This window comes from Sorex fumeus, unplaced genomic scaffold (assembly GCF_029834395.1).
Source record: "Sorex fumeus unplaced genomic scaffold, SorFum_2.1 ptg000021l, whole genome shotgun sequence".
In the NCBI taxonomy this organism is placed as follows: domain Eukaryota; kingdom Metazoa; phylum Chordata; class Mammalia; order Eulipotyphla; family Soricidae; genus Sorex; species Sorex fumeus.
Window position 1 is genome coordinate 5,916,788 of NW_026606078.1, and position 15,498 is coordinate 5,932,285.

Here is a 15,498-nt window from a genome sequence, read left to right on the forward strand (position 1 = left end):
AGGAATCACTACTGGCAGCCAAGGGGACTATATCGGGTGCCTGGGATTGAACCCCTGTTGACCGTGTGCAAGGCAAGCACTGTCCCGCTGTACTATCTCTGCAGCTCCTCAATTTTATCTTCTGATGTGACCAGCAAGCCTCTGTTTTCTGGTTTTCTTTTTTGCCATACCTGGCGATTCTCAGGGTTTACTCTTGGCTGTGTGGTCAGGGATGATTCCTGCCAGTGCTCTTGGGACCATGAACAGTGCTGGGGATAGAACCTAGTCTAGTCACATCCAAGGCAAGTGCTCTACCTGTTGGCTTATTGCTCTAGTCCAGGCTCCTGTTTCATGGTCAGACTACCCCAGGCCCAGGATTTTATAGAGTCCTTGTCCTCTCTTAGAGTTTCAAATGGCCTTTTTTTCGCATGTTCCCTGTGACCTTTCCTGGGAATCACAACTCTTAATTTTTTTAAGAGGGGATAGGGCCACACCTGACAGTGCTCAGAGCTTACTCCTGGCTCTGTGCTCTGGGATTACTCTTGGTGTGCTTGGAAAACCAAATGTAATACTAAGGATCGAACTTGGGTCAGTTTAATGTAAAGTAAGAGCCTTACTCCTGCAACAGCTCTCCAGTCCCAAGAAATTAGGAATTTTTCATTTTAATCCATATATGGGCTGGAGCGATAGCACAGTGGGTAGGGTGTTTGCCTTGCATGCAGCCAACAAGCCTGGCAGGTACCGAAAGTATCCCGCCCGCACGGCAAAGCCTGGCAAGCTACCCGTGTCGTATTCTATATGCCAAAAACAGTAACATCTCACAATGGAGACATTTTGGTGCCTGCTTGAGCAAATCTATGAACAATGGGAGGACAGTGCTACAGTGCTACAATCCATATATACAAAATGAGGTTTTTTTTTTTTTTGCAATGGCAGAGATGGAACCCAAGTACTAACACATGCGAGATATACATTCCTCTGCCAAGCACATTCTCAGCCACATTGTCTTTATTCTGTTGGTTTACCAGTAAATCAGATTTTAAAAAACAATGAACTTTTTCTAGACATATTGAAGATTAAGCAAAGAGTATTCTTTCCTTTCTTCCCTTTGAATCTCCGTGACCCTCTTCCTCCCAGTGTAGCTTATTTCATTTCTAAAGTGTTCAGGAAAAGGGTATAAATGTTAGAACACATGAATAGAGGCAGGTGTTATGCAAGCTATGGAAGGAAGAAAATGAGAAAAGAACCTTCCATGGAAATAGTAAAAGAAAGGTTTATGTAAAATTACTTATGGAGAAAGTTCAGGTAGTATTTTAGCTTGTGTGTGTGTGTGTTTTTGAGAGCTAACAAAGTGGTTTTCACAAACACTCAAACTTACTTTTTCAAAAACAGCTTTATGAAAGAGAAGTTTTATTCTAGTTTGTTAGCGTTTTTGATTTTGGGGCATACCTGGCTGTGCTCAAGGGTCACTCCTGGTGGGGCTGAGGGGACCATATGTGGTGCTGTAGATCAAAGCAGGGTTGGCAACCTGCAAAGCAAGTGCCTGACCCACTGCAATTATCTATTATTCTAATTTTAATTAATTCATTTAGGGTTTGGGGTCAAACCTGGCAGGTGCTCAGAGCTTACTTCTGACTCTGTGCTTAGGGATGACTCCTGACAGGACTCAGGGACCATAAGGGGTACTGGAAGTCAAACTCAAACCGGCCATGTGCAAGGCAAGTGCACCCTGCCTGCTGTACTATCGCTCTGGCCCCTATCCCAGTTTTAAAGAGGAAAAAGGAAACTCAACTTTGGAAAAGTAAGGTTAATTGTTATTGTCAGTCAATAGCAAATCCCAGGACTCTGATTAGGTACATTTCTCCCTTTATCATATCAAAATGTTTAAATATGTGGCCTGTTAAAGAAAAAACTTGGTATAGAAGATAGTACTATGGTGATAGAAAATGACGGTGACAAAAGTGACCGAGAAGAAAATAGTATTTAAACACTGTACCATTAGTTAATGCTAAGTAGATTATAGTAATCTCTCAATATGGTGGATAGGAAATAAATCGGAGATACAGAGTAGAAACAGCGAGGAAGTTAGCACTTCAAAGGATGCATACATCCAGTACCATCAACTGCTTGACTGGATTATTAACAGCAAAAGTCAGCCTCTTAGAGCATTATTCCTAGCTATTGTTAGAAAACAGTCCATAAAAGTATTTACCTGATACTGTTGTGAACTTTGGATAAAGTTTATTGGAGGCTCACTCTGTTTACTTTTCAATCTTAAAATGTTATCAGCATATCCCCAGCTCAGGATGGCAGACCACTGAATGTCAGTGCTATTCATGCTTCTCACACCTCCAAGAGAAGAAGAAATTAAAATATCAGATGGCCACTGCTCAACTGTTTTTTTTTTTTGCCAGGCATAAAAAAATACCATGCTAAAAGCCAAAATTTATCTAGCAGAACAGTATTATTTCATTGCAAATCATTTCTACCCATAAGACAGACCAATTTATGTTCATTTAACTCTTTCAGTGTTAACAGGATAAGGTAGTACTGTACTCTTTTTCACTCGTAGTATGGGAGTTAATTTAAAAAAATTGTTTTTGGGTGACACCTGCAATGTTCAGGGGTTACTCCTGGCTCTGCACTCAGGAATTACTCTTGGCAGTGCACAGGGGACCATTTGGGATGCTGCGGATGGAACCTGGGTCAGCTGCATGCAAGGCACCTTAGTCCCTGTGCAATCTCTTTGGCCCAGCACCATTCTTTTTTGGAAAAAGATCAAAAAACTTTACCTATTAGAACAGTGGACCTTACACTGGAGTTTGCAAGGAAACTTTTTTTTTTTTTTAACATTAACAATCCTGAGAAATTCTGATGCAGGTGCGGGGACTGGAGCCCAAGCAAATATACCCAAGAAAGGCAGCTTGGGCAATCATGAGGAAACCAGTTCTCAAGTAACTGGCTTATACTGGACTCAAGTAATTCAAACCATCTTTATTTACTTTGTATTTTGCACATACATCAGTAAGTCACACTTTCATTTATTCAAGCTCTCTATGAACCATTATATGCTGAGCATGGTAGGATATACTATCAGAATCCCTTGCCCTGAGTGTTTATAATAAATTAATTAATGATATAAATACAGGATTGCTATTCCCACTGTATACATGGAAAGCCAGACTTTCAAGGAGTAATTTTTTCCACGGTTACATAGCTATTAAGTACTAGTGCTGGGAAGCAAAATCTGGCACCCTAGCCACTAACAGCATAGCTATTAACTGTTATTGTATCATTTCCCTAGCTTCTGACAAATCCCAGGCATGTGATGAGTAGTGCCAATATGATGGGTTGACATTGGACAATGGACATTTTGGTCCTATCATGCAAATGGTTTTGTTTGTTTTTGGCTTTGAGCCACATCTGGTGGTGCTCAGTAGTATACTGGACTCTGTGTTCAGGGATCCTTCTGGTTGGGTTCAGAGGACCATACTGGGTGCCAGAAATCAAACACGGGTCCGCCACCTGTAAGGCAAACTCTGTACATGCTGATAGTACCTACTGTACTATTGCTCTTGTCCACTATTATACAAAGTTTTAAATCAAAATTTCTATGTGTACTAGGGATCAAGTCTCACAATGGAGACATTACTGGTGCCCACTAGAGCAAATCGATGAACAACAGGATGACAATGCTACAGTGCTACAGTGCTACTAGGGATCAAACCCAGTATCAAATGAGCACTCTATTAAGTTTTAATCGAAGATAAAACATTAATAAATTTTAAAGTACTTTATGTATCACTAATAGTAAATTACTCATGACATATCTCACTACTGTAACATACTAATGAGTATAGACTATTGTCAAAAAATTTACTTTATCCTATGAATTCACTAAACTTAGAAAAATGGTAAGCAGTTTCTCATAATTACTAACCATAATGACAGTAACTTATTTCATGATAGAATTAACTTTTATAAGTCTATAAAAGTTGCATGGCCCCACTAGCACAGGACTTCTCTGAATGACAGATGTTTGGAATGGGCACTAGCATCCTTATACTGTGAAGCTAGATGAAGTGTTAGGCCAACTTACATCTCGTCCACATAATGGCAAATTATGCACACCCCCAGTATGAACAGGTGAACAAGTAAATGTTGATGTGCCCAAGTTCATGCCTAGTAGGAAGAGTTCTTGAGTGAAATGATTAAATTGAAAGGGGTAAGGGAATCCTTGGTTGGAAACCATTTCTAGATTTTCAGTATCCAGATAACAATTAGAAAGATGAAGAGGATTTCTACAGTATAACACTTTTCCATGTATTGATTTTAGTGAGTGCAGAGAGAGAAAATAATTGCTTTCCAGGCATAATGTTCCTATTTATGAAAAAAAATTGTTTTCATTTTGTCTTGGGCCACGCCCAGTGATGTTTAGGCTCTGACTCAGAATCACTTCTGGTGGGATTGGAGGGTCCATATGGGGTGCCAGGAATGGAGACTGGTGGTCCCTACATGTGCTTTAAATCTATATTCATGGCTCTCATACTGCCTTCTTTTGTTGCAATCCTAAAACCAGCTTCTGGTACTACATTTGTTAGCCAAATGAATCTGTCTATATAGGGATTCAAGAGTATCAAAGTATATATTTTCATAGACTTGAAGCTACATCCCTGGTCTCATAACCATTTATTCTTAGCTTCTTCAAACTTTTATTTCACATAGCATTGTATTTAATTCCCATCTTGTACATATGATCTGTTTTAATTACCAAGAACTCAAGAAGCTTAAAAAAATAGAGTAAAATAGCATGGATAAATTTCAAATATTCAAATCTCATGAACGATATACCTGAACTGATTTTCATTGTTCAACTTTACCTTGTTCTTTGCTGTATGTCATCAGAAGACAGAAATTTCGGGACAAACCACAGATCGCTCTGGTGGGCAGAGCCTGGAGAGAACCAAATCTTTCTCCGTGGGGCTGGCTGAAGCAAACCACAGGCACCGGAGCACTTGGGGAGCCGACATACTCCCCCCATTTCAAGCCTTTAATCCATGACAGAGGGCTCTAAAACCAAGAAAAGTCAAAAGAAGTTTTTTTTTTTAAGGTAACAGATACAGAATTACTCCTAATTTAAATTTCAAATCACTGTCACTGTCATCCCTTTGTTCATCGACTTGCTCGAGCAAGCCCTGTAACATTGTGAGACTTCTTACTGTGTTTGGCATATCGAATATGTCATGGGTAGCTTGCCAGGCTTTGCCATGCAGGCGAGATACTCTCAAATTCAGTGGGCAAGAACCCTTTTATACTTTTTTACTTCTTTGATATTTGTATCTGGCATGCATGTTTCTTGTTTGATTTTATCCTTGGGTTCTGATCTAGATTACAGGAAAATATATATTCGTTATTACAAATTCTTTGAACTCTGAGCAGAGAAAAATAATTTACTATATACACTTATTTTTATTTTTTTGGGGTATTGGTCCATACTCAGAAATTTTCAGACCTTACTCCTGGTTCTGTGCTCAGAGATCACTTCTGGTAGGCTCAGAGACCATATGTGATGCTGGAGATCAAATCTGGGTCAGGCATGTGCAAGGTAAGAGCCCTACCTGCTGCACTCTCTCTGGCCCTGTATGCATTTATTTCTTTTAGGTTAGATGAAATATCTAAAGTTGACTTTTACAGGATTATGATTGGTAGCATGTCAAGTCATCAAGCAACTAAAAATCATATTCCTCCATGTAGCACAACAGCCCTTATTGGAATATAATAAGCTCTGAGAAGACTGGAATAACTCTCATCTTTGTATTCCTAACATCAATCACAATGCCCAGCACAGAGGAGGTTCTCAATCATCGTATAACTGAAACCCAAGCACAAAAATTTGAAAGTCTACAACTGTACCTCACGGTGTTTCACTAATAAAAATTTAAAAAAAAAAGGAAAAAAATTTAAAAAGATAGATGTTTGATAAGTGAAATTGTTTATCTTTGGAGCACACTGAAAGAAAAAGATCTGAGAAGCATGACTCCCACATAAGAACTGGAGAAGAAAAGGAAATTGTCAGGAAAGAACAAAGGCAGAAAAGGCATGAAAAACAGCATTATAAGAATCAGAAAGGTCAGGGCTGGAGCGATAACACAGCAGGTAGGGCATTTGCCTTGCACGCGGCCAACCCGGGTTCGGTTTCCAGCATCCCATATGGTCCCCTGAACACTGCCAGGGGTAATTCCTGAGTGCAGAGCCAGGAGTGATCTCTGTGCATTGCTGGGTGTGACCCAAAAAGCAAAAAAAAAAAAAAAAAAAAAAAATCAGAAAGGTGAGTAAGGATTCTGAAGTCAACGATACATATACACCTGCCCATGAAGAGTGATTAGGAGATTTCCTCCTTTTCATGTAAAAATAAGTATCTAGAAGAAAACCAAGGGCTGGGGAGGTAGCTCAGTGGTAGAATACATTCTTTCCACTTAGGGAGTCAAGAGTTCAATCTTCAGCATCCTCCAAAAGAGAAGAAAATAAAAGAAATTATGCTCTTTCAAAGAGTTTTTCCTCAGAGTTCTACTCTTATTCTCCCTTTTATTATTATTTTATTCTCTACTAGTCTTTCATTTATAGACTTTCTTTTTAGAGATTTAAATGTTTAGCTATTTAGTTTCAGCTTTTCAGAAAAAAATTCTATAAAAATTCTATAAAAATCTAACAAACAGAAAGTACTAAATTTATTTTCAGTAAAATCTGTCCATGTCATTTTTCCAAGTGAATAATAAAACAGGTGTCACTGACCTATACATCACTTTTCAAACAAATCCGTGGCACTTTATGGATTCCAATAATTCTATCAGACTCTCTGGGAGGCATGTTTAAGTAGAGAAAATATGTGCTGAACTATAGCTATATAAATATATAAATATAACTATACCTATATTTTATATAATATAAATATATAAAACATAAATTAACTATATAAATATACAAAATATACAAATATATCAAATATATTTTATATAAAATATAAATTAGCTATATAAATATACAAAATATATAAATATATAAAATATATTTTATTCATGGGCTGGAGTGATAGCACAGTGGTAGGGCATTTGCCTTGCACGCAGCCAACATGGCCAACCCGAGTTCGAGTCCTCTGCCCCTCTCGGAGAGCCCGGCAAGCTACCGAGTATCTCACCCACATGGCAGAGTCCGGCAAGCTACCCATGATGTATTCGATATGCCAAACACGGTAACAACAAAGTCTCCAATGGAGACATTACTGGGCCTGCTCGAGCAAATTGATGAACAACGAGAAGACAGTGACAGTGACAGATATTTTATTTATATATAAAATAAATATATAAAATATAAATATAACTATATTTATCATCATGATTTCTTGCAAGAAACTTTTTGTTCTATGAATTGCAGAGTTTAAACTTTCAGTTTTCTAAATATACAAAAAAAAGTCAGTGGCAACTATCTTACATCATAGTATATATAGCAATAGTAGCACTGTAGTACTGTCCTCCCGTTCACTGATTTGCTCGAGTGGGCACCAGTAACGTCTCACAACAAATTGTGAGACTTGTTACTGTTTTTGGCATATAGAATATGTCATGGGTATCTTGCGAGGCTTTGCCATGCGGGTGAGATACTCTTATCTCTGAGAGGGGCTGAGGAATCAAACCTGGGTCGGCCGCATGCAAGGCAAACGCCCTACCCGCTATGCTATCACTCCAGCCCTACATGAGTAGTACCTTATTTATATGCTTTTGATGCAGTTCCGATCATGATGATGATTCGTTTTTAGGTCATACCTGACAGTGCTCTGAGACTACTCCTGGCTTGGTGCTGAAGTACAGGGGTATTTGGGGAACCACAGGGTCCCAAGGATTTAATCCAAACCTCTCACATGCAAAGCTGGTACTTTTAGCCTGTTGAGGTATCTCTCTGGCCTCATTACTTATTATTTTTAATTTTAATGGAAGTTCACATAGTTATATCCAGATCATGCAATTTATGAAGATGCCAAATGAGGAGGGCAAGGAGTCCAAATGCAGGAGGATATAAAAGGTTTCATGGTTAATATAAAGAAAAATAAACTCATCACATGTCACACAGACTTTCAGGAAATCCGAAGTTGAACTTGAGAACTTATCTATTAATTCTTGAAATAGTGAATGCTCACTATATGCCAGGCATCATTCCAGGAGCTAAGATAGTGAAGGACATGATAGGAAAGTCCCAATTCTGTGGAGCTGAGTTCTAGATGGGATGGGAGGCAAGAACCTAATAAACATATAGACAGTATGCCAGGTGCTGAGAGCTATGAAGAAAAACAAACAAGGGGAGGAGCTGAGAATGATAAGCTGCTATTCTCAATGTGGGGCACAGGTCTGTAAAGGTCAGGGAAGACTCCCTGAGGGGAGATGCTCCGAGTCAGGGAAGGCTTTCTGAGCAGAGACCTGAGTGAAACCTGTGCTATATTTGGGGACAGGCCATTCTCGGCTGAGGAAACCAGCAGTGTGAAGTTGCTGAAGTGGGAATGAGGAGGTTGCTACCACAGTCCTACTGCAAGCACAGAGTCTGCTCAAACCTTTGGTAAAAGACAGCTATATATAAACATAGCTACTTTTCAGAGAAGCACTTTTGACATGTTAAAATTATGGATTCTATCGGAGAGATAGTACATTGGGCAGCGTGTTTGACTTGCATGTGGCCAACCAGACTCATCCCAGGTACCCCACATAATTTTCTAAGCCTACCAGGTATGATTCCTAAGTGCAGAGCCAGGAGTAAGCCCTGAGCACCACTGAGTGTGCCCCCCACCTCCCCAAATGAATTTTAGTTAAAAGATGCTGATAATAATAAGGATTACGTGATTTGTAAAACACAAACAAAAATAAAGATTTAATGATGAAACATAACACACACTGGTGATGTGGTTTGCTAAACTGCATCGTCTATTATACTGATGTTTTACATTTAAATTCTACTGGTAGTATAGACTTTATTTGTATTTCACCATTTGATATGTGAGATTCGAGCATAGTAAGTATAAAAAATTTACATTTAGTGTTTTGTTCAACACATTTAACTTTTTTTTTTTAAAATGAGAAACAAGATAGTCAAGGACTCGGTGGAATAGTATGTGGGTTTAGAGTTTCTGCCTTGTAAGCATATGGCCAGGAGGTTGAATCCCTGGTGTTCTACATGCGATGAGCTTGAGCTTGGCAGCTCTGCTCTTCAAGCCTGGTGGCTCTGCTGTCTGCCATCCCCATGAGGCAGGAAAACAGACCTGTTCTAGTATCAATAAAACCCCAATGGACGGTCTAACCAAAATCTGTGAAAATAATTTTCTCTTAATTACTGTAATTTCTAATAAGTTACTTATTTCACCTCTAAGGTCCTTTTCATTTCCTGATAATCCCTTCTGCAACCCCCCCCTTTGTTTTAAACATTTTACAATTCATGATCTCCCATCTTGTTGATTTAATGATGAACTTTTTTTGGGGGGTTGTTGTTTTTGGGTAACACCTGGCTGTGTTCAGGGCTTACTTCTGGCTCTGTGCATAGGGATTATCCCTGGCAGAGCCCAGGGGACCATCTGGGGTCCCGGGAATTGAACCTGAGTCACCTATGTGCAAGGCAAGTGCTTTATCATTTCTTGTCTCATGTAATAAAGAATTTAAGGGTTAGAATCCATTCCATTCTTAGAGCTTGCTTGCTCTATTTTTCCATTTCAATTTAAAATTGATATCTACTTGCTACTTTATGTGTCATTACATTTTATCATTTAAATGTGGAAATGGCAGGGAAATAGGTAAGTTTACCCTTTAAGTGTAAACTGAAACTTTCACACCTCTAGTCAATACTGTTGATGCAAGAGGATAGCCAGGGTCCTGGTGTAACTATGTCAGACTTCTCTATTCCTGGGCAGATGCTAAACTCTGATTTAAAAAAGGTCATGGCCTTCAGAGGCTTTCCTTAATAATAACCTTCGGGAAGTTAGAGTCTGGCCAGAGTTCCCTGAGGTACAGTCTACATATATACATATATATAGACTGTCCCTTGTAACTTGGTTCACTGGCAGTTACACACCTTAGTCCCTAGCTGGGACTCTGATAATCGTTTTGGTATCTCTAGTGCCTGACATTAGGAGTTGAATCAGTATTTGCTGAACTCTATTGAAATTCCAATGACATACCGGATAAGTAATCTCTTTGACTGGCTCTCGGTTTTCCCTGAAAGCAAACTGCACTAACAAGCCCACAGCAGCAGGAAGCTCCCCTTCAATGTTGAGTTTAGATCCAGGTCGGCCTGCGTGTGCTGACTGGAACAATTGCCGAGGGGTCTGGCCGTAGGTTTTGATCATGGTTTCCAGTGCTCGCCTCTGAACTGGATCTTCAACGGCAGAGACATCCATCCCGAAATAGGTCTGGAGAGTAAAAAAGAATAGAGGTATAGACAAAGAAAAATTTGGCAATAACACCAAAGGGGGAAAACAAGGCTTGTTTCATTTTCAAGACAACAGCTTAACTTCTCTATTTCAAATGGAAACGATTTGACAATCTTTTTGGTAAGATTAACAATCATTAAAGATCTCACTGATCTCACAGTAAAGGAGAAATTAGTGTTTCTGAACAGGTGGACTAAATAAAAGAATATATTATCATGGACAATTAATGCTACTCAGGTGTATTTATGAAATTTATTTTAAGAACAGACTACCATTTAATACTACATAAATAAAACACTAAGTCATTGAAGAAATAATCTGTCAGAAGTGATAGAAGAAATGGCAAAACAAAATTGAGATATATTGTTGCTAAGTAGTAACTAAAAAGAGAGTATCATTTAGGTTCATGTTGAATTGTAAATGAATCTGAAAGAGCAACAAGTGAAATTCCAAGCTCCTTAATGTAAAGGATGCTATTACACTTTTCTTCTTGGTGTTGTCATCCTTGGAATCAAATATAGAATGAAATGCATTTACATTTTCACTTCTAAACAAGCAGTCAGTAGTTGGGTACATATCTGACGTATTTTTTACTTACCCACACCTATAATTTAGGCTTTAGCATTTAGTAAGTTATAGAAAATCCCACTAATATATCTAATATAACATTTCTATAAGTGTCTGAATAAAATTTCAATGGTTCTCCATAAGCTAAATAATCTTTAATGCTAATCCCTTCACTACTAATTCTACAACAGAACAAAAACATGTTATAATCCTTGTATAAAGAGGATAACGGCTGCTTGATTTAACATATTCTAAAATTCAAATAAAACTGAACTCTAAACAAAACTTTTTATTAAAAAAACACACTTAACATACCTGAAAAATATAGTGCTTCTTTATATTCTGCAATATCATTTTCTAACTGAACCTGATTACTAGCAAATTAAAATCAAAGGCATTCCTCTATTCCTTGTTTTAGCAAAGGTCCTTCCATGGCATGCTTAGCCCCCATTCATGGACCAAGAGGCATCAGAGATAGAACTTAGGGCCTCATAATATGTCAAGCAGATATGCCATTCCTGGAAGTTATCTCTCTACACCCAAACCTGTTTTTTTAATTTAATTTTTTTATTTTAATTTTTTTTATTAGTGAAACATCATGAGGTACAGTTGTAGACTTACAAACTTTTGTGCTTGAGTTTCAATTATACAATGAACGAGTACCCATCCCTCCACCAGTGCCCATTCTCCACCACCAATGATCCTAGTAGCCCTCCCCGCCATCCCCCCCACCCCCCTGCCTTTGTGGCAGGGCATTCCCTTTCACTCTCTTTTCCCTTTATTACACCCAAACCTTCTAATTTTTTCAGAGGAAGGCCTCCGAAGTGGTGTCTGTGGGGCCCCCGGGTGTCCATTCTATGATTCTCAGCCAACTAGGGCTACCATTCAGTGTGAGAAACTGACAAAGCAGTGCTGCTGGGGATTATCAACCCAGCTGTATTGTGGTGTGTGTGTGAGAACTTCAGGGCTATATGGGGCCATGCTTGAGACCAAGTAATGCTAGTGATTGAACTGGGATTGAAAGCATGCAAGGCATGGGCTTAATCCCTAAACGATCTCTCCATCTCTTCCAACCTTCTAAATTTAGTTAGGAAAACACAAAAGCTAAATGTTTTATGCACTGACAAGTTGTTAACTTTATCCTATAAATCTGTGGTACTTGTCTTTGAGTAGCTACTATGTAATACCATGGAATAACTTGCTCCTTATAATTTACTTATATCATTCATTCTTTAAGGAATTTCCTTTCAAGGACCTCATTTGAATTCTACTAACATTCAAGTAGATTACCTTCCCTGCTAAACTAACTTTCCCTATTTGACTCTTATTAACCTCACAACCTCACAGTCTAGCAAAATAAATGTTTCCTTAATATGTCACTTCACTGTCCTCCTGTTGTTCATCGATTTGCTCGAGTGGGCACCAGTAATGTCTCCATTGTGACAACTGTTCCTGTGTTTGGCATCTCGAATATGTCACAGGGAGCTTGCCAGGCTTTGCCGTGCGGGTGAGATACTCTCGGTAGCTTGCTGGGCTCTCCGAGAGGGGCGGAGGAATCAAACCTGGGTTGGCCAGGTTGCTGTGTGCAAGGCAAATGCCCTACCCGCTGTGCTATCGCTCCAGGTATTTTCCCAAAAGGCAATAGAGCTAATAAAACATCTAGAAGTATGTATGGTGGTACAACAATTCTACCTCTAGGATTAGAGAAACAGCTACAAGGGTTGAGCACATGTGTGCACAGTAAGAAGTGCAAGTTCGATTCCCAGCACCACGTGGTCCCCCAAATAATACAGGGAGCATAAAGGTAGGAGTGGTACCAGGTCTGCCGGGTGTGGCCACTGCCCCTCACTCTCCAAATAAAAGCGGAAACAAAAAAGGATTCTACTTCTAGGACTTCATCTTAAGGAAACAAAAATGTATATAAAGAAATTAACTTCAGAAAAACTAATTTTAATACATATTTAAATTAAACATCCAACAACCAGGATTGATTAATTATTATACAGAGAAACTTTAGAATGGGTAACATTAATATTATAAAATAGGATAAAAGATGGGGTGGGAGCGGAGAGATAGCACGGGGGTTAAGGCACTTTCCTTGGGGGCAGCTGGTCCTGGTTCTACCCCTGAGCAACACCATGGTTGTTCCCTGAAAGTCACTAGGAGTAATCCCTGAGGATAGAGTAAGGAATGAACCTGTAACACTGTTGGGTGTGGTCCCCAAACAAAAATATGCAAATAAAATAAAAAAGATTTTGATTTTATGTGTGAAAGGTAATCTCAAAGTTTTTAAAATTCCTCTGTAATAGAGCCTATATTTTATAAATTTATATGCCAAGGCACAATCGCTATTTTTATACTAAGAAAAACTGATGGGGGAGGATTGACAATAATGGGGTTCAATAATGGGGGGGTAAGGTGCTGGAATGCTTTATGCATGAAACCCTACCCTACAATTAATGGCACTATAAATCATGGTCCCTAAAGTGAAAGAAAAAAGGAAAGAAAAAAAACCTAAAGGGAGAATGATGTAATTTCAAAGTAGCTAGGTGCAGAGGATAGTCCGCAGAGAAGTGCTAACATGGCAGGTCTGAACTGCTCTCCTTGCAAAGGCCTGCTCGCAGTATCAGCCCTGGGCTAGTTGTCTGGGACTTGGAGATCTAGCACTGTTTCCTTAACTGCTAGGAATGGCTCACTGGGCCTAAACAGTTTGCACAGTATTGTTTATACTGACACCTGCTTCTTTCTGGGAGTCTAGAACTTCAGAATGTGTGAGACAGGGTGCCCACACCACCAGTTCCCAAAAGAACCTTGGGCAACAAGAAAGTCTCTAAAGAGCTTTCTTGGTGGACAATATCATACATGCCAATGTCTGCTGCTGGAAGAAGTAAATGTGTCTGTCATTCACTGGTTGATCCTTGGAAGCTCACGTCTGGTTTCTCCCAGCTTGCCACAAGCATCTTTCCCTTTTGCTTCCTACCCCTCAGTGTAATAAAACTAAGATGTAGTTACTCTATGCTGAGTCCTTAAGTTCTCATCCAATCCGAGGGTCAGTCTTAGGAAATCCCTGGTAGATATTATTTCAGTTATTTTTTATACTTTTATTTTTTGGGTTATACCTGGTGATGCTCAGGGGTTACTCCAGAAATCAATCTTGGTGGTGCTCAGGGGGCCCTATGGGATGCTAGGGTTGGAACCTGGGTTGGCTGTGTGCAAAGCAAGCACCCTACCTGCTATACTATCTCTCCGGTCCATATTTTAACTATTTCTAAAGAGAGAAAATGGCTGGCGTGCATGCTTCACACATCAGCATCCCAGGTTCCATCACTGGCATTGCATAGGCCCCTGAGTATTGCTGGGAGCAACCCTTTGAATGTCCCAAACCTTCCTTCAGTAAACAAAATAAACAGGTAATGTCAAAGTTTAGCTAATGGTTTCTTATCACTGACAAATCTTAATGATAATGTGGGAATTTAAAAGAAAGAACCTAATAGTTGACTTTTAAATGTTCAAGTCAACTAACCTTACATAAATGCAAGTTATTTTAAAACAAATCACTCACAGCAGGATGAAAGACATTGATGGCTAGAACGGAAGCTTTCCCTTTCTGCTTATATCCAAACACCAAGTCAATCCACTGACAGATGTTCTGGGATACATAATCAGACTCAAGAGCCTGTCGATGAATAAGGATAAAAAGACGAGGATCGTTCCGTGCCCAAGGAGGTAGATTGACATGATTAACCCGTTCACCATTCTGACGTACACCAAAATCAAAACCTAAAAGAGAATTTGTTTCATTAGTCTCCTAGTATGAATAAAAATTAAGAAGTGTTTATTTTAAGAGACTGAAAAGTCCTAAAGAAATGCTTCCTTTTGAATAGAATTAACTTTCTGGGTGCTATTTTTCATGAACAGAAAAATTTGAAAATTATAATAAAAGGGTTACTTAATGCTGATGAAACCCCATATTAAATTAAGTTTGATGTCTGTCTACTTCTTGGTCTTGTAAAAACAGTTAAAAGAAAATTAACTAATACTGAAAGTATTCTGAAATCATGTGAACCATAAATCAAAGATGTATATAAAGTAACGTGGTGGATCACCCCAAAGTTCCATATTCAGCTGCAGTGTGAACTAGCTGAGTGCAAAGAGAACTCTCTGTGGGAATCCTCAGGAGAAATATTTTGGTACCGATTTCACAAAGAGAAGGGGGCATCTAAGGGCTGAGTGTGGGGAGGGCCGTGCAACAGGGAGTGTGGGGGAGTGTGGTGGTGCCACCTAAAAACTCAAATGATGAAATAGTCTGATGACATTTCCCAGACCAATGACTGTATTTTCCAAATATGCTTATTTAAGAACCTTGCTGATTTTGCATGCTTTTCCAGACTGTTGTGACTCCCCTGTCAAGTGGCAAAATCTATGCTCCTTTTAGAATGTAGACAGGCACTTGTGACTGACTGCCTCAACACCGGAAAGCAATGGGAGTG

At 39.2% G+C, this 15,498-nt stretch overlaps 1 protein-coding gene across 1 annotated transcript in view; it reads right to left on the bottom strand.

Moving 5' to 3' along the window:
- The window catches only part of LYST (lysosomal trafficking regulator), a 234,708-nt gene that overhangs the window by 15,198 nt on the left and 204,012 nt on the right, over positions 1–15,498 (bottom strand). Inside the window, exons 45-48 of the mRNA XM_056113655.1 lie at positions 14,571–14,788; positions 10,190–10,420; positions 4,860–5,049; positions 2,192–2,328 (exon numbers count right to left, since the gene is read on the bottom strand). Of these exons, the coding sequence (XP_055969630.1) occupies positions 2,192–2,328; positions 4,860–5,049; positions 10,190–10,420; positions 14,571–14,788 (776 nt within the window). The remainder of the gene's footprint in view (positions 1–2,191; positions 2,329–4,859; positions 5,050–10,189; positions 10,421–14,570; positions 14,789–15,498) is intronic.